At 40.3% G+C, this 27,411-nt stretch overlaps 1 protein-coding gene across 4 annotated transcripts in view; it reads right to left on the bottom strand.

Annotated features, from left to right (window-relative positions):
* The window catches only part of LOC126268013 (dual specificity calcium/calmodulin-dependent 3',5'-cyclic nucleotide phosphodiesterase 1-like), a 1,575,562-nt gene that overhangs the window by 88,037 nt on the left and 1,460,114 nt on the right, over nt 1-27,411 (bottom strand). For all 4 annotated transcript variants that reach the window (XM_049973424.1, XM_049973426.1, XM_049973425.1 and 1 more), the window contains one exon: nt 844-960. In XM_049973424.1, the coding sequence (XP_049829381.1) occupies nt 844-960 (117 nt within the window). The remainder of the gene's footprint in view (nt 1-843; nt 961-27,411) is intronic.

The raw sequence follows: 27,411 nt of genomic DNA on the forward strand, positions 1-27,411 counted from the left end.
ACTGATGTAGATGTGACAACCTATGAAGATAATGTGTTTCATATTGCCTATAGAAGACAAAAATTGAATTCATTTGGAACAGAATACACAGCACTGTAACCATCCATGTGTATGATGTGATTCCACACTTATTGACTGTCAGTTGGTTGGTTGGTTGATTTGGGGAAGAGGACCAAACAGCAAGGTCACTGATCCCATCAGATTAGCGAAGGATGTGGAAGGAAGTCGGCCATGCCCTTTCTGAGGAACCAACCTGGCATTTGCCTGAAGTGATTTAGGGACATCACAAAAAACCTAAATCAGTATGGCCAGATGTGGGTTTGAACCATTGTCCTCCCAAATGTGAGTCCAGTGAGCTAACCACTGCACCACATCCCTCAGTCTGATTGATTGTAATTAATGTCCAGCCCTCTGAATAAATGTGTTTCTCAAATAGGTTTAAATATTCTGTAGTACACCAAGAAAGGGTTGTGTGAGATAAACAAAAGTTGATAGGCATGTTTCTAAATCTGAAAAATTATGTTTATTCAAAGTTCACACCAGTCACATAAGAGTGACACTAGCAGTGCTGCCACTATGAGGATGTAAATCTGGTTTGCTTTAAATACATGCTGTAGCGTTCATGAGCATTAGTCACCTTCGAGATTGTATGGAGTGAGCTGATGTTTGCTGATTTTATGATAATTGTTGAATGTTAGATAAAAACCTTCATGTTAAATAAAAAAGACACTCTATTAAAGTTGGTCACATTATATTGTAGTAAAATTTATGGCCTTTTATAGTAGTTTTATTTCTATCAAACTAGCAACATTCTACATGGGAAAAAAAGAAGATTGTCATTACCTTAAACTTATGTATCATCCCATATCGATTGAGGAGATCATACCCAAGATACTTGACAGGCATATTTGTGGCTGTCTCGCTAAGTGCAAACACATCAAATGACCACTCGTCCAGTGTCTGAAATGATACAAAAAGAGTTGGTGTGAATTTTATGTGACATGTGAATAATAATATATAAATATACTCAAAATGGTAAAAAACCACTAGTCTGTTTGAAAATAGTAAATACATGGCATTTAAATATTTTGATGTTTCGCAAAACTTGTAGTGCCTATCTTAATGACAAAAGAAGAGCTACATACACATACAGTGTGGAAGTTGTAGGGACAGCAACATAAAAATATAACAAAATCTTGAACATGTGTCATAGACTGAGGAAAGACTTGGAAAGAACAAACAACACATAACAAACTACAAATTTCTTTTTGTAGGTTTGTTTAATAAGCACATCTGCATTACTAAGCAACTGTCCCACAACCCAGTACCAGTTGCAAGTTACCTTTCTGACTGCTTCCAGGGGCAACAGAAATTTAGTTTTCAATATTTCATTTAATTGTTGAATGAATTAAAAATTTTTAAATGCTGTCATAATCTACACATTAAAGAGAGATAATCTTATGTTAAAATTCCAACACAATAAGACAAATAGTACAGTTAGAAATTGGGCAGCACTTGTCTTGAGGCAGTGTGTCAATATCAGTGTTTGGCAATGAGAGCACTCAGCGACTTCAAACACACTTCACACATACTTTTAAATCTTTACAACCTTTCTCTTGCTGACAGCACCCACAAAATGATGAAAGGTAAAAACTTTATTGCTTACTTTATTTTAGGTGTTCATGCAGTAAAACTTCAGCAGCAGACATTGTGTTTGATTTTTTCACTTCTTTATTGCTGACCCTATACATAACACAGTTTGCAAACAGTATTCACATATACGTAATTGTACAATAAACAATTCAGGGATAGTTCAGGAGATTTGATGTAATAAAACATTGAGGTGTGTGAAAAACTTGTCTTTGCTAAAATTGTAGTGCAAATTACCTAGAAAATATTTATCCATTGTTTCATGATGAGAGCACTTAGCAACTTCCAAAGAACTTTAAGCATAATTTCAAATCTTTGCTCTTCCTTTACTATTACAACTAAGGATTTTTCATACTTTTCTTGGAAGCTCATCATTTCATGTGGCTTTCTAGTTTTTTATCCTCTTAAAAGCTGTCTCTAATTCATGCCTTAGAATTCTGTAGCTCTTCTCTTCATCCTTCGCTATACACTTTCTAGTTCCAGTTCAAGTTGTTCCGACTCCAGTCTTCTCCACCCCTTCTCCCCTCTCCTCCCCACTTCTCATGGCAATATAACCACTCAATGTATTTGTTCCACCTCTTTTGCTTTGCAGGGGTTGTTCAACAACCTTTCATGCTCAGTCGCTGTCTCCATAACACTCTCTTGTCCCTCCTCATACAGCAACCCAACTGTTTCTTTATACAGTACTGGTCATTAATGTCCATAAACCATGACTGTTACCTGATACTTCAAATTTGAACATAGACAAAAATTTATTTCTCCAAAAATATAAGTATACATACTTAATATAATACAAACAGAAAAATTATATTTTACTTTCATCAAAGTACCCTCACTGACTGCCTCACAAGCTCATAAAAATATAACATAAAAATATAACAAAATCTTGAACATGTGTCATAGACTGAGGAAAGACTTGGAAAGAACAAACAACACATAACAAACTACAAATTTCTTTTTGTAGGTTTGTTTAATAAGCACATCTGCATTACTAAGCAACTGTCCCACAACCCAGTACCAGTTGCAAGTTACCTTTCTGACTGCTTCCAGGGGCAACAGAAATTTAGTTTTCAATATTTCATTTAATTGTTGAATGAATTAAAAATTTTTAAATGCTGTCATAATCTACACATTAAAGAGAGATAATCTTATGTTAAAATTCCAACACAATAAGACAAATAGTACAGTTAGAAATTGGGCAGCACTTGTCTTGAGGCAGTGTGTCAATATCAGTGTTTGGCAATGAGAGCACTCAGCGACTTCAAACACACTTCACACATACTTTTAAATCTTTACAACCTTTCTCTTGCTGACAGCACCCACAAAATGATGAAAGGTAAAAACTTTATTGCTTACTTTATTTTAGGTGTTCATGCAGTAAAACTTCAGCAGCAGACATTGTGTTTGATTTTTTCACTTCTTTATTGCCGACCCTATACATAACACAGTTTGCAAACAGTATTCACATATACGTAATTGTACAATAAACAATTCAGGGATAGTTCAGGAGATTTGATGTAATAAAACATTGAGGTGTGTGAAAAACTTGTCTTTGCTAAAATTGTAGTGCAAATTACCTAGAAAATATTTATCCATTGTTTCATGATGAGAGCACTTAGCAACTTCCAAAGAACTTTAAGCATAATTTCAAATCTTTGCTAAACTTTTGCTCACTTACACACTTAGCGTCAAATATTTAACTCATTAACCCAGTTGTAATGCACTCATATTTGAAGCTGTTTTATACATGGAAGTAAAATTCCTTAAAGAATCATGGTTACTGGTGTTTCAGTATCTAATTGATGATATGATTTCATAACTGGCTGCATTTGTAACTTTTATTTATGTTACTGCAGTTTAAGCTGTTAAGTAATTTTCAACACATAAGCTAGTGAAAACTATACAATAACATCAATAAAAAACTAAGATGGCCTAATTTTAAATGATAAATGCCATAGAATACCAATGTTTGTCAGCATGATCATCAACATACTGTACATAGTGCCTCTGAGAAACAATGACTAGTCAGTGAAACTTGGCAATCAACATTTAAAACTTGTTTCTTCTTTTTATATTTATGAGACAACATAATCTGAACAAACCTATGTACTGATGGAACTTGCTTTAGTTCAAGTAAGTTTACATATTTATGTAATTGCCTAGCTAACCATATAAGTATTTAAATTTCTGGTATGTAAATTGAGGTATCTGAAAATGATCTAACAGCCATAACTGCAGAAACATCAATAACAATATTATGACAAGGATAGTTGCTACTCACCATATAGCACAGATGCTGAGTCACAGATAGGCACAACAAAAAGACTGTCACACAGTTTTGTTGTGCCTCTCTGCGACTCAACTATCCTTAGCAGTATGGTGAGGTAGCAACTATCCTTTTTATAATATTGTTATATTCCATCCTGTATTTTTCACTGTTAGAAACATAAATAAGGGTTACAAATTCATCCAGTTATGGAACCATATTGTAACTTAAAAATTTCATAGTGACCCAAGCCACAATTAACTATTAGTAAGTCCAAAGAATACTGACTTGCACAAAGTGTATAGCTTGTAGCTACATTTTAAATTATATTTTCAGGTAGGTTAGATAAGAGGAATGATATCTGTACCTCTAAGCTATCTCTGGCTGAACTTGAAATATCCTATTTATCCAATCTGCTTCCCTTGTAATTCAGCAGAAGTGATCCTGCTCAGTTCTCATTTTTAAGTTAAAATTAACTTACTACAAAAAATGTAACAAGTTTATGAAAACAACAGATTGTTGTACATGGTAAAGAGGACACACTGAATTGCAGAAAGGCACAATGATGAGATTGTTACAAATTGGCATTAGACCAAAGCCTTCTTCAGAATAGAGAAATGCATACACATTCACACAATCAAGCACATCTCACAGAAACAAGACCACTATCTCTGGCCACTCCAGCTAGACTGCAACAGAAAGGCATTGCCTGAGAGTAACAGTCCAGAGTTGGACAGGGACAGGGGAGGGGAATAGCAGGGAACGAGTGGGGGAAGAGTAATCGGACCTGCATGGTGGAGCATCATGGGATAGAGGTGCCGGACAGGGCTGATAGTCACAGCTTCATGCGGCTGTGGGAGAGGGATGACAGGAGGAAGGGAAAATGGGGAGTGGAAAGGAGAGGAGCAGAGAAGGGGAGAAGACCAGTGGGTGTTGTGGCAGAGAGCAGCCCACGATATCGGTGAGGGGAGGCAAATTGTGAGGAGGTGACAGGAAAGGGAAGCAGTAAAAATTGAGAGGAAGGTGTGTGAATATTAGATTGCTGTTGAGTTGAGGCTGGGATGATTTCAGGAGCAGACAAAGTATTGCATGCATAACCCCCATCTGCACAGTTCAGAAAAGCTGGTGGTGAAGGGGAGGATCCAGGTGAAACAGGCATTAAAATCAGTTTCATGTTGTACTACAGGGTGATCCACTTTGCTCTAGGCCACAGTTTGGTGGTAGTCTTCCATCCTTGTTGACAGGTGGTCGGTAGTCATACCAATATAAAAAGCCAAACAGTAACTGCAACAGAGCTGGTATATAGCATGGCTGCTTTGACCAGTGGCCCAGCTGTGATGGGGTAGAATATATTCATGACAGGAGAAGAATAGAAAGGTCTGGGAGGGTGGAGTGGGCAAGCTTTACACCTGGATCACCCACAGGGATATGATGCCAGTGACAAGGGGCTGAGATTGCCTATGGCACAAGAATGAATTTAGATGTTGTGCAGTTTTGGTGGACAGCAGAACACCACTTTAGGTAGAGAAGGAAGAATCTTGGGTAGGAAATCCCTAATTTCAGGGCATGATGACAGAGAGATAATGATATCCTTGACAAAGAATATCCTTCAGTTGTACCAGTACAGAGGGATCGGATGACGAAGGGGGCACTCCTTCATAGTTGGTTCTTGGGGGTAGTCAATGGATTGGGGGTGTGTTGAGATATGGAATCTGTTTACAGACTGAGTCTGGGGGAATGGATTAAAATACCTTAAGCATACTGGGTAAGGAAGCTCCAGTCAATGCAGATACACTGTCCCCAGTTGGCCAGGCTGTATGGGAAGGATGTTTTGATGAGAAATGGATGACACTAGTTGAAATGCAGGTGTGGCTGGTGGTTTAATGTGGACAGAAATGTGAATGGAATCATCAGAAAGGAGGAGGACAACGCCCAATAAAGTGGCACAATGAGTTGAGAACCACATGAAGTTGATGGGAGGGAAATTGTTGAAGTTGTGAAGGAATGAGGATAGGGTGTCCTGGCCCTGGGACCAGATTATGAAGATATCATCAATGAAACTGAACAAGACCATAGGTTTTGGGTTTTGGGAGACTAGGAAGGTTTCTTCAAGGTGGCCCATAAACCGGTTTGCACAGGAGGCTGCCATGTGGATGCTCATGGCTGTGCCATGGATCTGTTTATATAATTTTTTCTTCAAACAAGGAATAATTGTGTATATGATATAGTTAGTAAGATGTATGAGGACTGAGGTAGTGGGTTTTGAGACGAAGTACAATTGAAGTAGTGTTCAATAGCAGCAAGGCCATGAGCTTGAGGATGTTGGTGCATAGAGAAGTCACATCAATAGTGACTAGTCAGGGTACAGGAGGTTAAGGGGTGGAATGGAGGGGAGTTGGTGAAGGAAGTGGATGGTATCTTTCATGTGTAGGGCTAGGCGTCGGACAGTAGGTTGGAGGTGCTGGTCAATGAGGGCTGAAATTCTTTCAGTAGGCTCATGGTAACCAGCTATGTGGTGCACCAAGGATTATTGGGATCATGGATTTTGGGGAACATTTAGCGGCTGTGTGTGTGTGGGGGGGGGGGGGGGGGGGAGGGTGTCATAGGAGTGAGGAAGGTAATGGGTTCAGTAACGGGTTCAGGGAATAGGATCTGGGAAGGGCGTAAGGCTTTAAGCAGAGATTGGAGGTTATGTTGGACTTCTGTGATGGGAGACCTTATAGGTGGATGTGTCAGAAAATTGTCATTCATAATGACAATGGTGGAAATTTTGTCTGCAGGTAGCATGATAAGGTCAGGATCGGGTTTCAGGTTGTGTATGACTGTCCTTTCTCCTGCTGAAAGGTTGGTGTTCTTGGGAAGGGGCTGGAGAATGATAGTGAGGCCACACTGGAGGTATCTGATTCCTGGAAAGTGACCAGAGTGTGGTTATGTGAGGAGGGGGGGGGGGGGGAGGGGCTTCGCAGTTGGATGGTGGTGTGAAGAGGAACAGGGATGAGACTTCAATGATGTGATTAGGTTGGATTTAGTTGGACGAATTGGTGGCAAAGAAATGTTTCAATTACAAGGATTGGAAGAAGGAGAGTGAGTCTCTGACAAGGCTGAAGTGGCTAAATTTGGGTGCAGGGTTGGAAGTTAGATCTTTGGATAGAGTTACACTTCTGTGGGACTGAGGATTTTGGTGAAAAGGTTAACGAGAGTGTTCTGGGATTGTTTCAGCTCTTTATTTAATTGAGTGTTAGAAGGGAGTTTAGGGAGATGTGGCAAGTTGAAAAGATCAGCTAGGCAGGGTCCAGGTGCTATGAGGTATTGATAAGGAGGAACACATTGGATAGGGTAGGGGTTGCACAGTGGTGCACCATGGTGGTGGCAGCATGTCAGCAGGCTGGGTAATTCTGGAGGTGGTACAGCTTTTTATGGATATTTTTATGCATCTTTTCCTTATATCCAGCTTTCATCATACTACCTAACAACTTCATCTGCCCATTTCCTGCATCATTTCCTGTTCCCCAACTCATTCCCTACCACAATGAACCCCTTCTCTATCTTTCTGCACCAGTTCAGAAAAGTATATCTTCCCCTGGCTAAAACCTAATAACCCCACATCCTGTTTCTTAAATGCTACCTAAACCATGGATCCCCCTCCAAAGGCCTAACCAAAACAGTTCCTTTTGAATCATGCTCCTCCTTTCACAATGACTTCAGCTTTTCAGATTCTACCAGTCCTTGTCTCTCACAAACCCAATTTTGCAAAGCACATCTCCATGGTACAGGCATCCCAGAACTACCTCTGCTCCCTCCACAAGATACTGATACTGTGCAATCCCCACTACAAACATCACATCTCTGAAACTGAACCCCTTGCACTCCAGCATATCAAAGAGCGTTCCAAGTACCACCTCCAGTTATCTAGCCAGCTGACATCCTACTGCCACTTTAAGGCACCACTAACAAACCCCTATCCCCCCCCCCCCCCCCCCTGTTCCTCCTTGTACACCTCTCATAACACACAGACCCCACATAATTGACCTTTTCAGCTTATCAAATACCCCAAAATTCCCTTCTAACACTCCATTAAATCCAGAGCTGAAATAATTCCAGAGCACTGTTGTTGGCCTTTCTACCAAAATCCTCAGCCCTAGAAACCTCACCTTCAGCCCTACAGCCAAATTTAAACACTTTGGCCTTGTCAGTGACCTACTCTCCTTCTACCAGTCCTTGCTATGGAAACATTTCTTTGCCACCAATTCGTCCAACCAAAATCAAACTAATACCAACATTGAACCCTATCCAATTTCACACCACCATCCAACTGTGATACATACCCATATGCAGGTCACTTTCCAGGAAATCGTTACCTCCAACTTGGCCTCATCATCATTCCCCAGGCCCCTTCCTAGAACACTGACCTTTCAGCAGAAGAAAAGACAGTCATACACAACCTGTAAACAGATCCTGAACATGCCATACTACCTGCAGATAAAAGTTACATCAGTTTCATTATGAATCACAGTGACTACTTGGTTGAAGCCCTCTGCCGATTGTCTGCCACCTTCGCCTATAAGCTCAGCCACTGTGATCCCATACCAGAAGTACAACATGACCTCCAATCTCTGCTTAAAGCCTTACACCCTTCCCACAACCTCTTCCTTGAAACCATTTCCTTCCTCACTCTTATAACACCCCACACACACACCTTCTACATGGTCCCCCAAAATCCACAATCCCAATGATCCTTGATGCACCACATAGCTGGTCACTGTGTACCCACTGAAAGAATTTCAGACATTATTGACAAACACTTCCAACCTACTTCCTGAAACCTAGCCTTCCACATCAAAGATACCAACCACTTCCTTCACCAACTCTTTTTCCATCCCACCCCTTAACCCCCTGGATCACTACTCATCACTATTGACACCACTTCCCTATGCACCAACATCCTTATGCCCTTGAACACTGCTCCTTCAAATGTATTTCAGATCAAAACCCACTACCTCAGCTCTCATACATCTTACTAACTATATCCTATCACACAACTATTCCTCCTTTGAATGACACAACTATTCCTCCTTTGAAGGAAAAATTATATAAACAGATCCGTGACATGGCCATCAGCAGCAACATGGCAGCCTCCTATGCAAACCTGTTTAGATCTAGAGGAAACATTCCTAGTCTTCCGAACACCAAACCTATGGTCTTGTTCAGTTTCATTGATGATATCTTCATAATCTCGACCCAGGGCCAGGACACCCCATCCTCATTCCTTCACAATTTCCACAACTTCTCTCCCAACTTCACTTGGTCCTCCTCGACCTATTTTGCCACCTTCCTAGCTGTTGACCTCCTCTCTGATGGCTCCATCAACATCTCTGTCCATATTAAATCACAAACAGTACCTGCATTTTGACAACTATCATCCCTTTCACATCAAAAAATCCTTCCTATACTGCCTGGGGACTCAGTATCTGCACTGACAGAAGTTCTATTGCCCAGTATGCTGAAGGTCTCACAAAGCTGTTCAAAACACACTATCCCCCAAACCTAGTCCATAAACAGATTTCTCGTGCCATATCTTAACACATCCCCAATCCACCAACTACCCCCACGAACTAGCTACAAAGGAGTGCCCCCTTTGTCACCCAGTACCACCCCGAACTGGAGCAACTGAACCATATCCTTTGTCAAGGCCATCATTATCTGTCTACAATCATGTCGTGCAATTAGGGATCTCCTCCTAAAGATCCTTCCCACCCATCATAAAGTGGTGTTCTCCCAGTCACTAAAACTTCACAACATCCTAATCCATCCCTACATCACCCTCAATCCCAGCCCCTTGCCACCAGGATCATATCTGTGTGAAAGACCCAGGTTTAAGACATACCCAATTCACGTCCATCCTGAACTTCCCACTTCAATCACGTCATGAGCTTGTCCTACCCCATCAGAGGTTGGGCCACCTGTGAATGCAGCCATGTTATATGTCAGCTCTGTTGCAATCATTGTTCAGCTTTTTGTATTGGTATGACTACCAACGAACTGTCCACAAGGATGAACGTCTGTCAGATACTTGATTTTGATGTCTGTTTCACAACGTGCACCAGCTGAATTTTTCCCTCCACCACCAGCTTTTCTGAATTGCACAGATGGGTGTTATCCTTACTACACATTCTCCACTTATGATGTCATCCCTGCCCAACATACAGTAACCTACTGTCTCCACATCCTCCACCCTACTATTTCTACCTCCTCTGCCCTGTCACCTCCTTACAATTCACCCACCCTCACCATCATTGCAGGCTGATCTCTGCTGGTGCATCCACCAGTCTTTCCCCTTTCTCTGCTCCTCTCATTCCACTTTCCATTTTCCCCCTCCTCTCCTGGCTGCCAATTTCCCCCTCCTCTCCTTCCTCCGCAGCCTCCTGATGTTGCGCCTTGTCAGCTCTGTTGTACCACCATTAACCCCTGATGCTCCACCAGGCAGTGCTGATTTCTCTTCCCCCACTCATATCCTGCTATTCCTCTCCATTCCCCTTCCCACTCTGAGTTGTTGCCCTCATTTAACATCTTTCTGTTGCACTTTGGTTAGAGTGGCCAGAAGAAGCGGTCATGTGTGTGTGAGGAGTGCTTGCTTATGTGAATGTGTGTATATGTTTCTATTCTTTGAAGTAAGCTTTGGCCTAAAGCTTATTTGGAACAGTCTTTTCATTGTACCTGTCTGCAACTTAATGCTGAACTTTATGGTCTTACAAGTTTTCATCAGTCTTACACTCCTACACAAAACTGATGAGAAATAAATGGTTGTTCAGGAATGAAAATGAATGCATTTCATTTCTGTTTCCTTAGGAAAGATAAACCTTCCATTTCCTGCTCCATTTAACAGTCTTTTTTAGACATAACATTTACTATTGTATATAAGAACATCTCTCATACTATCTTCAATAATGATGTACAGTTTTACTGGATTCTTCCTCAACATGAAAGACTGAGAATGACTTACCCATAGAATGTTGGCAGGGCCTCAGTGAAAAACTTGATGCATGCTTATCAAAGCAATTTTAGAAAAAGTTATTCCTACTCACCTAGAGCTGAAATGATGATGGAGTTGAAAGGAAAATGAGGCTATAGGTAAACTATCACCAGTTTCCATGTCACAAGTTCTCTTCCAGGGAGACAGGAAAGATAAAGAGAGAAAGGAGGAGTCAAGGCAAAATCTTTCTCCCTTTGTCTGTCTCATCTCCCAAGGAAGCAATCCACTGCTCCAAAAGCCGCAGAAGTCATTTCTTAAAGATAATAGTGAAAGAATAAAATAAGAAACATGGATACATACAAGTAAGAAATCCATACTCACCAAAATAAAATGTGTCGAGTGACCACATGATATTCTCAGTAAGAAAATTCAGATAAAAGCAGTTACAGTTCTGTAATGAGAGTGCTTAAAATAATTTTTCAGAGGACACTCAGAGCAAAATAGAAATGAAAAGCAATAGCAATAAGTGTGAATTGCTGACAATTCTGTCCCATAAATGCTTTTAATATTCTTGAGTGAAATTTATTCTCAGCATACCTCAGATAGAGTGTCAGGGAAATCTTAGTTTTTAAATTTGTTATTTTCTTCCACACAACTTAAGTTTTAATCTTTTTCTTTTGTGTGTGGATCCTTCCTTTCTCAAATAGGACTATACTCATTAATAGTACTATACTTCCAGTCTATTTTTTTTTTTTTTGCTCATTTTTACCATTCTCTTCTGTTGTCACAATGTGATGTACTTCCTGTATCTCTTTTCTTCATGAACTACATATATATACTCTTTTACATTATAATATTACAAATTTTCACTTAACTTTGAGTGTATAGAAGGTATGGTTCACATTCTCATCATGATTTTAATTTATGATGGTTATTTCTCATGTGCTTAGTTACTCTATTAGTGATTTAGTTGCAACTGCCTTATCCTTTTTTTCCTTCTTCCCTCTGTGAGACAGACCACATCAAATGTATGCTGTAGAGTTGATCTCAGTATTTATTTACTGTGTTCATGTCTTTCGAATTTCTTCAATGTTTATGTACTTTAATTTTTGTATGTTCATTCTTCTAATATCAAGAATTTTGTAACTGTTATATGATGACTGATTTTCTTCCATGAGCATTCAAATTTATCACCACTTTAGTGCTATATCCTAATTTACATTAACTGTTATCAGTATCATTAGCACAAAATAAAAGTATGGCACTTAGCATATCATTTGTGAAATGACTAATTTAATGACACACGATTTTCAAAGGCATACTCCAATGTTCCTTCACACACAAAAATATAAAACATTATACAGATTTAGTTTAACACACATAAATATGCACTGACGTAACTGTGTCTGATTCTATGAACCTATATATTACAAATAAATGCACCAGCTACTAATTAATTGGTACTTTTATTTAATACATTATCATATAGAACTGTATATGATGACATAAAACTGTGTAGTAAAATTCAGTGGTTTAGTGTAGCTAAGTGATATATTTAGACTCCACATCCCATTGCAATCTCTGCATGTTTCAATGTAACACATAATAGGTACTAATATAACTAAGTCGCATAAGGAAAATGAATATCTACCTTTACAGGGGCAAATGAGTAAAAACTTAGTCTGTATAAATGAAGGAACTTACAAATAACTATTAGTAGTTGTGGAACTTTCCAACATAAAGCTTATTTCATTCACTGTTTACTAATTTTCAGCATACTGGAAGGTATGACATCAGCAACAATTCTGGTTAACCAAATTATGCAATAAATTGCAGAGAACCATCTAAGTTGTAATATTAATTTCCTTTATTACTCTTGATGACTAGTTTTTTGAGCCTAAGCTCATTATCAAATCATTATTTCTTTCATTTATGGATTTTACTTCAGAAACACTTCTCTTCTCTTGGGGAGGTGGGGGGGGGGGGGGAGGAGGAGGAGAAGGAGATAAGATGCCATTAGAGATGTAGCACAAGCTTGTATAATGCAAAGAAAGAGAATGAAATGGGTCACATCCTTTTCAAAACAAGTAGTCACCTTAATCAATTTTGGAATTTTTGGAAACCATGCAAAGTTTAAGTCAGGTTGAACAGCTGAGTATTTGAACCCCCACTACTCTTGAAAGTGAGTTCAGAGTGTTAACCACTTGCTGTGTTTGGGAGGGAGAAGGCTCATGGGGACACACAGTAGCACTCAGTATGTGAAAAGTGAAGGTTTGTGTAAAGTAGTAATATATTGTGTTGGTGATGGAAATTAACAGTAGAAGTACACAGAGAGGCAGCAGGAGGGTTTCAAAATGTGACTAGAACAGTTTCTATTTATCCAATAAAAATGACAAATTACGTATAGGTACCTCTGATGAGGAAGCCACACACAAAAATAATGATTTTTTTCTTTCCCCATGGATTCTTAATGTAATCCACCTTAATTAGAAAATGGCACCTTTTAGTGTGTTTTACTGACTTACTGCACAAATGTCTCCAAAATGCAGAACAGAAGTATAAGAAATTTAAGTATGTAAAAGATATCACCTGAAGAGCATTTACATAGAGAGTAAAACCTCAGTATGATACCATAGATTTCTGGAGTATATAACATGAAAATACTTACTGTGCCTGCTTTCACACAATGTAATGTGCAGCACACTTACTTCTGAGACAGGGAACTGTACCTGACTCAAATAGAATATATCCAATTGATTAACATTTACTGTAATATCACATCAACTACATGGATAAAATTTTTAGGTGATATTCCAGTCACTTTAGAGGATTCCATCATACTATATATAAATTTTGGTCCCATATGAAAACATAAAAACAACAAAAACAGAATATTTCTAGCTTTCCCATAATGATAGATGTCCCTTTTTTCAGAGTTCAGCTGAGCTAAGATTTTGTTTTATTTTGCTTCTGTCAAATGATTGTTCAAGTTCTTTTATTCAATTGTTGAGTTCCAGAGATAGCATGGAGGAGACAACCTTCATGCATGTTGAATAATAACAACAACAACAATAAGATAATAGTAGCAGTAGTAGTAGTAGTAGTAGTAGTAGTAGTAGTAATAGCTTCATACTGCATTAAACTACCATAAACTATTTTTGCTTAATTAAACTATTTTTGCTTAATTACTTAGTCAAGCTAAATTTGAAATACCAGTAGTAAAATTAATAGGGAGAGAGAGAGAGAGAGAGAGTTCTTTTTTCCTCAGTCATATTAAAAATTTCAGTAACTTCTGTTTATCTCCCATGGCTAGCTTAATATGTACAAGAGTAACTGAATGATATTTATCTCGGATAATAATCATCTTGGTGCCATAAGAATAGAGACCTGTTTACAATGAGCACTGCTACTCAATGCAGTTAACAGCAATATTCAGTTTTTGAGCTGGAAAATTTGATAATTTGTAGAAAGAGTAGGTAATAAAAAATGTTTCCAATTTAGTTTATTCGAATACAATAAAATGATACCTGAGATAACAACAGGAGTTTTATGTTTACATCTAAATACACATGACAACTCTGCAGTTCACACTTAAGTGCTTGGCAGAGGATTCATAAAATTACTTTCAGACTCTTTCTCAATACTTCCACTCTCAAACAGCATATGGGAAAAATGAACACCTAAATATTGCTGTGTGAGCTCTGATTTTTTAATTTTTTCTATGGTGGTCATTTCTCACTATGTAAGATGGAAAAAGGAGATATTTTTGCGTTCAGAAGAGAAAGTTGGCGATCAAAACTTCAAGAAAAGATTGTGAGGTAACAAAAAACACTTTTGTATATTAAAAACAAAGATTCCAAGACTTACCAAGCGGGAAAGCGCCGGCAGACAGGCACAATGAACAAAACACACAAACACACACACAGAATTGTGTGTTTTGTTCATTGTGCCTGTCTGCCGGCGCTTTCCCGCTTGGTAAGTCTTGGAATCTTTGTTTTTAATATATTTTTCCCATGTGGAAGTTTCTTTCTATTTTATTTACAAAAAACACTTTTGTTTTGATGACTGACACCACAACTCGTATCACATTCATGACTCTCTCTTTCTATTTCATGATAATAAAAAACAAGCCACTTTACATTGAACTTTTTCAATGTCCTCCAAGAATTCTATCATGCAGCAATATTTCAAAAAAGGTGGACAAGTGCAGTGTAGGCAGTCTCTTTAGCAGATTTGTTGCATTTTCTACCAAACCACAAACAAACACACACACACACACACACACACACACACACACACACACACACACCTCTATACAGCTACACTGTGCTGAATACATAATTCTTGGGCTGTGGTTTGGCATGCAGATGGAGGTAAGTGGTGGTTGTGTTGGGAGGAGTGGAAGTGGGTGAGCAGAGAAAAGAGTCAAGGAGTGGGAGAGAGGGTTGCAGAAGCATCACTGATGGCTTGGAGGGAGGCAGCAGGTGTGTCAAATAGGAATGTGGCAGGGAGAGGGAGCATGTGCATGGGATTGTTGTTGCTGTTGTGGTCTTCAGTCCTGAGACTGGTTTGATGCAGCTCTCCATGCTATTCTATCCTGTGCAACCTTCTTCATCTCCCAGTACTTACTGCAACCCACATCCTTCTGAATCTGCTTAGGGTATTCATCTCTTGGTCTCCCTCTACGATTTTTACCCTCCACGCTGCCCTCCAATGCTAAATTTGTGATCCCTTGATGCCTCAGAACTTGTCCTACTAACCGGTCCCTTCTTTTTGTCCAGTTGTGCCACATACTCCTCTTCTCCAAAATTCTATTCAATACTTCATCATTAGTTATGTGATCTGCCCATCTAACCTTCAGCATTCTTCTGCAGCACCACATTTTGAAAGCTTCTATTCTCTTCTTGTCCAAAGTATTTATTGTCCATGTTTCACTTCCGTACATGGCTACGCTCCATACAAATAATTTCAGAAACGACTTACTGACACTTAAATCTATATTCGATGTTAACAAATTTCTCTTCTTCAGAAACGCTTTCCTTGCCATTGCCAGTCTACATTTTATATCCTCTCCACTTTGACCATCATCAGTTATTTTGCTCCCCAAATAGCAAAACTCCTTTACTACTTTAAGTGTCTCATTTCCTAATCTAATTCCCTCAGCATCACCCGACTTAATTTAATTACTTTCCATTATCCTCGTTTTGCTTTTGTTGATGTTCATCTTATATCCTCCTTTCAAGACACTGTCCATTCTGTTCAAATGCTCTTCCAAGTCCTTTGCGGTCTCTGATAGAATTACAACGTCATTGGCGAACCTCAAAGTTTTTATTTCTTCTCCATGGATTTTAATACCTACTCCGAATTTTTCTTTTGTGAGGAGTGCTCTATTCTGTCATATCCTCCCAATACATATGACCCCCACTCCATTGAGCACTACCGAGCGAGGTGGCACAGTGGATAGCACACTGGACTCGCATTCAGGAGGACGACGATTCAATCCCATCTCTGGCAATCCCAATTTATGTTTTCTGTGATTTCCCTAAGTTGTTCCAGGCAAATGCTGGGATGGTCGCTTTGAAAGGGCCTGGCCAGATTCCTTCCCCATCCTTCCCTAATTCGAAGAGACAGATGACATTGCTGTTTGGTCTCCTCCCCCAAACAATCCAGCCTCATTGTGCACTGCATGAACTCTCTCCTGCCAGTGTCTATGTGTCACATTCCTATCCCATGCACCTGCAGCCTCTTCCTCCTGCGTACCTATCTCACACACTTACAGCCTCCCTCTGAGCCTTCAGCCGCCCCTCCCCAACCATCCACCCCAAACCCTTACTCTTTACTCCCCTAACCCACTCCATCCAACACAACCCCTCACCACAGTCTCCAAGCTAAATTGGAGTACCAGCATTATGAGTTTAGCTGACACAATGTAGCTGTACAGGTGTACATGTAATCTAGCTAAAAAAAAGAGTTTGTTGAAAACTTAGCTTTGTTTCCATTCTTTTTTGCATGCCTGTCAATGACTCTGTGGTACTGCTTTCCAGTGAGTTTTTACATTTAGTGCTAAATTATTTGCATTCTGCTGTATCTTTCCATATTGACCTACAAATTTGTGAGATTTATCGTTTAAACAAAATTCAATGTAATTTTTTAGCACTAATGTGGAGCAACTCTCACTTTCTATTGCTGCGGGTAAACTGCTTCTTTTTGCTCCCTACAGATATCTTGCATTCACCAGTTTGCAATATATTCTGAACTTCTAATGCCTTTTCTAGATGGTAAGTGACAGCATCATAGGCAAACACTTTAAGAGAGAGAGCTGCTAGAATTGGTCTCCTTAACAGTTTATATGGGGTGAGTCAGAAGGAAAGGTAAATGCTTCGAGGGGCGAAAGTGATTCTGGGAAGAAGGGGAGGGGGGGGGGGGGAGAATGCTTCATATGGACTCTTGCCCTATTCTGTATGCTATATTCTGGATGGTTTCCAAGATAGAACACATTAAATGTACACTGTTATTTATTTTCTGTATTATTCAGTACATTGTCACAGTCTGCAACATACCTCAGTAGTGTAGAGGAATTTCGGATGAACAGTTTATAGGACACTTGTGGTCTATCAAGTTTGGAAACTTACCTCAAATTGCCCTACAAAATCTTTCTAAACTACAGAGCATGCTCATTGCATGAGATTTCCAATATTCTCTCACTCTCTTTGCAAAAATTACTAGGCCTAGAGAGAAAAAAAATACAACCTTTGAAAAGAGTATAGTTGTCAGTAATTCTTGCCCACCACCTTTTATAAATTGCAAAAATAGTAAGTCTTTTACTGACTAGAAGAAATTTTCAAAGAGAAGCCTTTTCAGTTTATTTTCAAATTTAACTTTACTGTCTGTCATACAATTTATATCATTGGGTAAGTGATCTAAAATTATGGTGGCAGCATTGTGCACCACTTTTTGTGCAACAGACAAGCATAATGCACCATACTGGATCTCATTTTTTCTCCTGGTACTGTAATTATCTATATTATTGTTCTTTTTGAACTTCAGTAGATCATTTACAACAAACATCATGAAGGAATAAATATGCTGTGAGGCAGTAGTCAGAATACCTAACTCCTTAAACAGAAGAGGACTGTGAGAGAGCCCACCTATTAGTTTTACAGCATGTCTAAGAGTAATGAACGCTTTCTTTCTTAAATATAAGTAACCCAAATCATTAAGTATCAGAGGATAGTAAAAATAACAGTTGTTGTTGTTGTGCTTCAGTGTTGAGACTGGTTTGATGCAGCTCTCCTTGCTACTCTATCCTGTGCAAGCTTCTTCATCTCTCAGTACCTACTGCAACCTACAACCTTCTGAATCTGTTTAGTGCATTCATCTCTTAGTCTCCCTCTATGATTTTTACCCTCCACTCTGCCCTCCAATACTAAATTGGTGATCCCTTGATGCCTCAGAATATAACAGTATTCTGAATAAAAGAAAAACTTGTATCTTTCGACTTATGCCATACAGTTGCCACTGCTATCTTAATATTTACTTACAGACAAGTGCCTACTTACAATGAACTTTATCACCTACTATTCTGTCATTATGGTTTTGGAGCATCTATTGAAAATAATTAGATGATTTATATTAGTAGTAAAGAAATTATGATGTTAAGTAACTTTTGAATTTTCAAATCATGCCATGAAGGTTTACGGCCCCTTACTCTATGCTGTTAACAGTCCAATTGCCGACAATGCAGTGTCATTACATCTGCAGTACTAGTTATCCATATGAACAACATGTAAAAGTCCATTGGATAATATTCATGAAAGGCCTGGAATATTAAATCACACATTCATTCAGATAATCAAAACTAATAATTAATTACATTCTGGTAATAAAAAATCGTACATTGGTATGTTTAAATGATGTCAGTCTGATTAATTTCAAGTACTCTATTCACAGTGTTCTGTCAATGGTATATTACATTCCATTATTCACAATGTCCTACTGTAGTTCTGTCAATGGTATATTAATTCCATTTGACATGGAACTACTTGTGAACACAGCCATTCCAAATACCAACTTCACTACACCTACCACAGCACCTAGTATATGAACACAATCAAAGAGAAACTCGTGTCCTATACGAATGCTACTTGCCATATTGCAACCAAATACATGCTTGACATCCTAGCTACTGATGCTGATGTACAGCAACATGTGTTGAATTTTAACAACTGTGCCTCTGTCTATGCCACTAAGATATTTCCCTCAAACACATGCTTTTCAGAAATGTTAATTTGGATACTGTCCCTTCAACAAATTCTCCAATCTTTGAAATCTCCTGGTATTGAATTTTATTCCTGTTATGTCCACCACATTCTACTGTTCATCTTCATACTTCTGTCTGATTGTACTGCCTTCTTGTGATTACAAATCCTCCCTTTCACTACATAGTGTTCTTCATGATCTCCATCTGTCCTCTGCCATTTCCTTTCTTCTATCATGTATTCTGCTAATCCAACTGTAAGAATTGTGCTCAAAAAGATATATTCCTATTTGTCTACTTCCTGACACACTATCCTCATATCATGCACCTCTTCCTATCTTTTGTCACTTCCTAGTTGACATCACACTCTCCATTTGAGACACCTAGAACACTTCCATTATAGCCTTGTGAGTACTTTGTAAATAAGTACTGCATGTGTGTTCTATGACAAAGAATGCAAGTTTGACATCTGAATTACATCTGTAACACATTGTTTGTGTGTCTATATATTACCTAGTGCTTCTTTTATGTGGATAGTTTACACAACTGTTTATATTATATCTGAGACTTTCTATTGTTGCGTTAATGAATGCCTTGACTCCTTTTATAACTACAAAGTTTATAATGTTTAGTATCCCCACCAGCAGCACTGACAGGGATGTAGGAGAGCTGGTATGCGTTCCCACAGCAAAGCAGTGTGGCAAGCTGTCACAGAAGGCATGTGCAGAGCATTGTATAGGCAGAAACCCTGCCCCAGATGTTTACTTGCCAGCAGCAATACACCAGGCCTATCAGTTTTAATGCTGACAAGCATCAACTTGGATCTGGCTTTTGCATCATGCAGTGTTCTTAGTTCCACATGCTAGCTCTTCAGTCATTCACACTGGTCATGTTTTGTGCTTTTCTCCATGCCTGTCTCTACATCACATTTGGACACTCTACTCTCTTGTAGACTAACTTCTTTGTTGAGATTTGCTTTGCTCTTCCAGGAACCAATTCCCTGGTTTCTGTAGTCAAGCCATTGCTGGCTAGAGTAGTTGCTTATGTTCTGACAGGACTGTTTCATGGCAAAAGTGACATGGGAGGATGTTCTTATGCATGTGATGCATCTATTCTTTTTCATGTGTTAATCTGTGGCCACTATAGACCTGCATTTTTGCAATGCTGGAAGCAAAAGTTGTGACAGCAGGAGCAGATGCAGGAGCTCCTGAAACAGCATGCAGAATCAATCCATTCTCACGCCATGCTGGTGGTGGGCCAGGCACCTGCAAAGAAGCCTTCTCCCTCACTGCCCATGATGTCATTCACTTGTTCCAATGAACCTATGGAAAGGTGGGAGAATTACCTGAGCTGGTTCTTGCTGCACTGCCAGGTAAGACTTATCACCAATGCATCTGATAAGGTCACTTGTTATTGTCCAGCAATGTGGATTCATATGAAATTTTGCAAAATTTGAAGCCTCCATGAGCCCAAGAAACTTAACTTTGAGAAATTCAGTCAGTTGATCACGCAGTATTTTGGACATTGAACCCATGTAGTGGCAGCATGGTTGCAGTTTAACCAACACCATTCACCCTCAGCACAGCCTTATGCAGCCTGGATCACTGACCTGCAAATACTCTTGCGCAAGCACTGGTTTGAATGTTCCCACAATGTGCTACCTTGTATGCAGACACACTGATTAGGGATGATTGTTTGATTAGCAGAAGACCTAGTGTCCAGATTATAGCATTGGCCTTGCCTGTCCCTTCTTTAGCTGAAATTGCTCAGATTGCTGAACCATTTCAACTTACTGCAGTGACAAGGCACATACTTTCTGACAACTGGCAGCTGCCAAAGTTGGATATGCATGGTAAATAGCCACCGGTACCCCATGGGACTGGCCAAGTGACCTCACCTTCTGCTGGGCTGCCATGTGCTGAACTGTTGATGATACAAATGAATTAACTTCACGGTACAGCCCAACTTCACTCATGTTGAGCTCGGCCAGTACAAGTTGGCACACTGTCAGTCCCACTTGTGACATTTTTTGGGATCTTAGTCTTGTTCTCCTTCTGAATCTGTTGCCCCTCAATGGGGAAGCTGTAATTCCTATACCAGTTGTCAGTTGGTGCGTATTAGACAGGCTTGCCTGCATGTAGATACCATGTGGGGAGTATTCCTTCAAATAAGCCATCTGGCATAGGTTTATAACAGTAAGTGAGTCACAGGGTGTCAGAGGCCAAAGTGTTTTTCCTGGATTCAAGGAGGCTATCTCTGAAGCCTCAGCTTATTGCGATAATGTTGGCTGTTGGTGGACGACTGAGTTTTGGGTCGACAGAGTTTCGGGTGGATGTGGGGGCAACAGTCAGTATAATTAACTTATATGAATGTGTGAAAGCACAGAAACCATGCATTCATATAATTAATAGCTCTCTCAGTGGGCTATAATCCACAACCATCAGTGCTGATGCACAGTTATGTTCGACTTCCAGTGGGAATCTAAAATTAGTGAGCACCAAACACAGGGACAGGGACTGCAGATAAGTTGTGGCCCTAGGAGCAAATGTGAGTCGGTCAAGAACAGGCTGAAACAGTTCACACATTAGTCATTAACACTGTTTGTGGGTTACACAGTGGTTAACGCAACTGCCTAGTAACCAGGAGATCCTGGGTACGAGTCTCAGTTCGGCACACATTTTCACCTATCGAATAAAGTCCCTATGCAGCTGATATCAGAAGTTCCTTTCCTTTAACCCCCCTTCACCTTCAATTTACATTATTATTTAACTTGAACGTGTACAGGCTCCTAGGTTGCCCTGTGTGCAACAGCAACTACATCAAATTGTATCTTTTTATCTGTCACAGGATTTAATACGTGGAACAGAACCTTACATTTTTAGAGGTTAATACACTGCTGGTGCAGAATATTTTTGGGCTAGGTACTTTTTCTGTTTTTGGCTTCTAGGCTGATGACAAAGTCCACTTAGTGTACCAGTTGGCCCCCTTTTAAGATTTTGACTCTTTAATACAGTCACATGGCCAGTTGTTTGACATTACCTTGGGTTGTACAGAAAATTTTGAGGCTCATTTACATCTAAAGCCATCAGAAATACCTAAATTTTCTTGCTCTTGCCCTCATTCTTTTATGATGTGAAATGTGGTCAAGGCTGAGCTGCAGCCTTGGTAGAAATTCTATGTAGTCTCTCTTATTTCATCTAGTCATTGAGCCAACCCTTGGTAGTTATTGAGAAGCCAAAAGGCACCTTGTGCTTTTGTGGCAATTTTAAACAGGCAGCCAAACCCAATGTATTGTGGATTCATATGCCATTATGTGTCAGAGGAATTGTCGATAAGGTTGTCTGGGTGCCAATGTACCCACACTACCTTCCACAATGCATATCTGCAGCTGTTGCTGGACACCATTTCTTAGTGTTTCTTAGTGCTCAGTACTCCCTTTGGGCTTTATCTGTTTAATCACTTTGGAATTTTGCCTGCTGCAGGAATTTATCAAAGTTATTTAGAGCATTTTATTAAGGTTATTCCCTGTTGTGTGTGTTTTTTTAAATCACAGATACATTTTTTGGGACATGTGCTTAGGGAAATGGCCTTATATCTATGGATGAGAACATGAGGGCCTTTGTCAACCTGCTGCACCCAAGAACCTGAAGGAACTTTTGTCCTTTTTGGGCAAGATTTCTTACTGAGCTATGTTCATTCCCCAGGTTGGGCACATTTTCCATCCTTTTAATTGGCTCTGCTACAGAGTGCAACTGTATGGTGAGCAGCCTGTCAATGGACTTTTCAATCCCTCAAGCAATGCAAGCAATGTCTATGCTCTGCTCCCAGTTTGGCATCTTTTACAGCAGCTATATGAATTCCTATGTTGTATAAAATTCAGATATGTTCCCAATACTCAAGACACAACACGAGCATGATATGAGGAAATGGAATCTCTTCCATGAGTCAAAACACAACAGTATGAAATGCAAATCAAAGCAATCACATGCATGATGAAAAGTCCTAGACTCCCTTCAAACTTGAGAGAAATAAACAATAAAAATATTTTCAAAATATAGCACAAAGTTTTTTTGATAGAAAACTGTTACTAAGGTATAAATGATTTCAAGTGCACTACAGTTTAAGAAAAACTACAATGCCATTACTGCATCAAAAAGAAATGTAATTTACATGTACATAAAGTAAAAATGATGTAAACAAAATTTTAATATGAAATAGACCTGGGATATAATTGCACTAAATCATAATTTGCTAAATGTTAATTATTAAACCATATGTACTTATGAGCGCACATAATACAATTTTACCTGATCAATCTAATAAATTGTGCCTGTGGATCCAATAAATAAATAAATTAGCTTTGGTAAATTTGTTCAAACTGTAAGGGGCCAAATCATTCAACTCAGCAGGAGCAGAGCACGTGGATTGGGAAACACAGAAAGACCCACATTTTGGCAGGATTGTACAGCTACTAGAGGCAGGAAAGCATGACTCAATACAAGACCCTGTAGCTAAGTACATATTGTAGCTAACTGCTCACTGTTTGGGCATCGTATCATCATTCCAAATGCACTTTGGGAACAATCCTGAATGACTATGTGCAGCTCATGCAGGAATTGTTGGGCAGTGCCCATTCATTTGTCTGGTATTACCACAGCTATGGAAGTGGCTGCAAATTTTAATGCACTCAAGTAGAGTTAAATTTCAGATATTCATAGCTCCTTATCATCAAACAACAAACGAATAGGCTAAGAGGTTTTGTAAAGACAATTAAAGGCACACTTCATTTCATGTTTATAATATCTGTATCATTACAAGCAAAATAAATAATTTTTTTCAGCAACATAGAAATGTTTCAGATGCTACAGTGGGATAAGCACAGGTTCATTAATCAGTTGTTCAAAGTCAGCCTCACCATACACAGCTCAGATGATACACTCCTGGAAATTGAAATAAGAACACCGTGAATTCATTGTCCCAGGAAGGGGAAACTTTATTGACACATTCCTGGGGTCAGATACATCACATGATCACACTGACAGGACCACAGGCACATAGACACAGGTAACAGAGCATGCACAATGTTGGCACTAGTACAGTGTATATCAACCTTTCGCAGCAATGCAGGCTGCTATTCTCCCATGGAGACGATCGTAGAGATGCTGGATGTAGTCCTGTGGAACGGCTTGCCATGCCATTTCCACCTGGCGCCTCAGTTGGACCAGCGTTCGTGCTGGACGTGCACACCGCGTGAGACGACGCTTCATCCAGTCCCAAACATGCTCAATGGGGGACAGATCCGGAGATCTTGCTGGCCAGGGTAGTTGACTTACACCTTCTAGAGCACGTTGGGTGGCACGGGATACATGGGGACGTGCATTGTCCTGTTGGAACAGCAAGTTCCCTTGCCAGTCTGGGAATGGTAGAACGATGGGTTCAATGATGGTTTGGATGTACCGTGCACTATTCAGTGTCCCCTCGACGATCACCAGAGGTGTACGGCCAGTGTAGGAGATCGCTCCCCACACCATGATGCCGGGTGTTGGCCCCGTGTGCCTCGGTCGTATGCAGTCCTGATTGTGGCGCTCACCTGCACGGCGCCAAACTCGCATACGACCATCATTGGCACCAAGGCAGAAGCGACTCTCATCGCTGAAGACGACACGTCTCCATTCGTCCCTCCATTCACGCCTATCGCGACACCACTGGAGGCGGGCTGCACGATGTTGGGGCATGAGCGGAAGACGGCCTAACGGTGTGCGAGACCGTAGCCCAGCTTCATGGAGACGGTTGCGAATGGTCCTCGCCGATACCCCAGGAGCAACAGTGTCCCTAATTTGCTGGGAAGTGGCGGTGCGGTCCCCTACGGCACTACGTAGGATCCTACGGTCTTGGCGTGCATCCGTGCGTCGCTGCGGTCCGGTCCCAGGTCGACGGGCACGTGCACCTTCCGCCGACCACTGGCGACAACATCGATGTACTGTGGAGACCTCACGCCCCACATGTTGAACAATTCGGCGGTACGTCCACCCGGCCTCCCGCATGCCCACTATACGCCCTCGCTCAAAGTCCGTCAACTGCACATACGGTTCACGTCCACGCTGTCGCGGCATGCTACCAGTGTTAAAGACTGCGTTGGAGCTCCGTATGCCACGGCAAACTGGCTGACACTGACGGCGGCGGTGCACAAATGCTGTGCAGCTAGCGCCATTCGAGGCCAACACCGCGGTTCCTGGTGTGTCCGCTGTGCCGTGCGTGTGATCATTGCTTGTACAGCCATCTCGCAGTGTCCGGAGCAAGTATGGTGGGTCTGACACACCGGTGTCAATGTGTTCTTTTTTCCATTTCCAGGAGTGTAGATGAACAGACCTACAAGTGGTTCATAGCTAACAACTCAAGATTTATGCAATTTTTCAGGCTCTTCTGGCATTGTCAGTGATAATTTGAGTCCTCCAAGGATTCCAGCCATATGTCCATGCCTGACTAGCATAAAATTTCATGGAAGTACCTCACCAACATCATCACATTCTCCCCATGTACTGAGCTGCTGTGGGATCTTGTCCTTCCTTTATTCCTGCCCCCTACCCTAGCCACTCGCCCATGTTCCAGCCAGTAGTGCTCCATCATGCCATCTGCAAGTGTGTCCATGCCCATGATCACTTACAGCTGAATTACTAATATCTAATGTTTTGTCCACCAATGGAGGATGAGCCAAGGCAAGAGATACCTCAATTTTCATAGTTGTAGGCTCTGTTCACTTTGTACAGATGCTATTGCTCCTTCAGCAATTTGAACATGGTGCTCCATGCCTAACTGGGCTGGTAACCAGCATCCCTCTTGCTTACATTTTCCCCCAGATCTATTTTCGCCCAACTTTATTTTATTCAACTTCTTAACAATACTGTTTCAAAACCTCGAAGACTGCACCAGGATTTGTGTCTTGTCATACTTCATGGGGTGCTTGTGTTCCAGACAGTGTTCACCTATTGCAGATTTACTGGGTTGTCCTTGGCTAGTGTGGCACTGGTTTTCCATACACTGAACTTTCAATGGTCTGGTTGTTTGGCCAACTTATGACATCCTACACTCACAAGGAATGTTTTAGATACCTGAATTTTGTAAGTCCAAGTTATCTTTTGCACTGTCAAGTAGGTTGTTTATCTGGGTGACTGGGCTTACCACACATCCAGTGCCAAATTTCTTTAGAATTCCACTGATCTGCGTGGAGACAGCTGATGCCAACAGCAAGTACACTAATGCCTTTGGTTTGTTCTCTTCTACTTCTTTTTTTTGCCTAGGAGCTGACTGATGTACAGCATGCTCAATTTGGGCTGCGGAGCAGCCATTTTTGTGGTAGACTTATACCTAAACCAAGGAATGACTATCAAAAGCCTGTACTTATCATTTTACTGAGTTTTGGTCCTGTGTTTGAGAAACTATGGAGAGGTTCCGAAAACAAAGACTGCAATGTTGGTTGGAAACACCCAACATTAATTCAGTAATAGTGTACAGTTTTAAGAAAGGCAAGGAACTCACAGATAATTTAGAGATATTAAGCTTGAACGTTACTTCTACCTTCCAAAGGAACCATGCTGTTGCATCCACCTTCCTGGAAATTAACAGAACTTATCACTATGTAAATGTGAATAAACTCTGCAGACAACACAATAGTCACCACCTTAAGAGAGCACGTTGATTTCTTTGTAGTGCTGTAGAAAGTGTAGAACTAGTACCATGTCGTCACGTGGTCCTCTAGCACTGACGTAAGTCGTGGCATTGTAGTGATTTATATGTGCCATTCAGGTGTATGGGATCAGTGCCGTAAGATGGGTTGATGTGGTAACATGGCAAAATGGTTGAAATGAGCTATGTTGTTTGGACATGCTCCTGTCCACACAAAGAATGAAGTTGCCTGGTTTATGGTGTATCAATGTGAACTGTCCAATGTGTTTACAAGGAGTGATATACCCTTGCAGCCAGGAAACACAACTTAAGAACAGAGATTGTAAAAAGATCCTAAGTAATAGGTACCCAAGATGAGTGTCACACCTTGTCAATGACAACTGGTTTCACATTCAACAGTAACTGCTGTTCTCATTGAGTGTTAGCCAATTTCCTCAAACAGTTGCTGAGGGAACATTGTGAAGGGAACTGCATGCAAACGACATTTGGAATCAGGTACCTTGTAAAAGGCTATTGGTCATACGGCACATAAAGTTGCACATCTTTGATGGGCCACATAGCATGGACAGTGGGATGGTACAAATT

This window comes from Schistocerca gregaria, chromosome 4, assembly GCF_023897955.1.
Source record: "Schistocerca gregaria isolate iqSchGreg1 chromosome 4, iqSchGreg1.2, whole genome shotgun sequence".
Taxonomy (NCBI): Eukaryota; Metazoa; Arthropoda; class Insecta; order Orthoptera; family Acrididae; genus Schistocerca; species Schistocerca gregaria.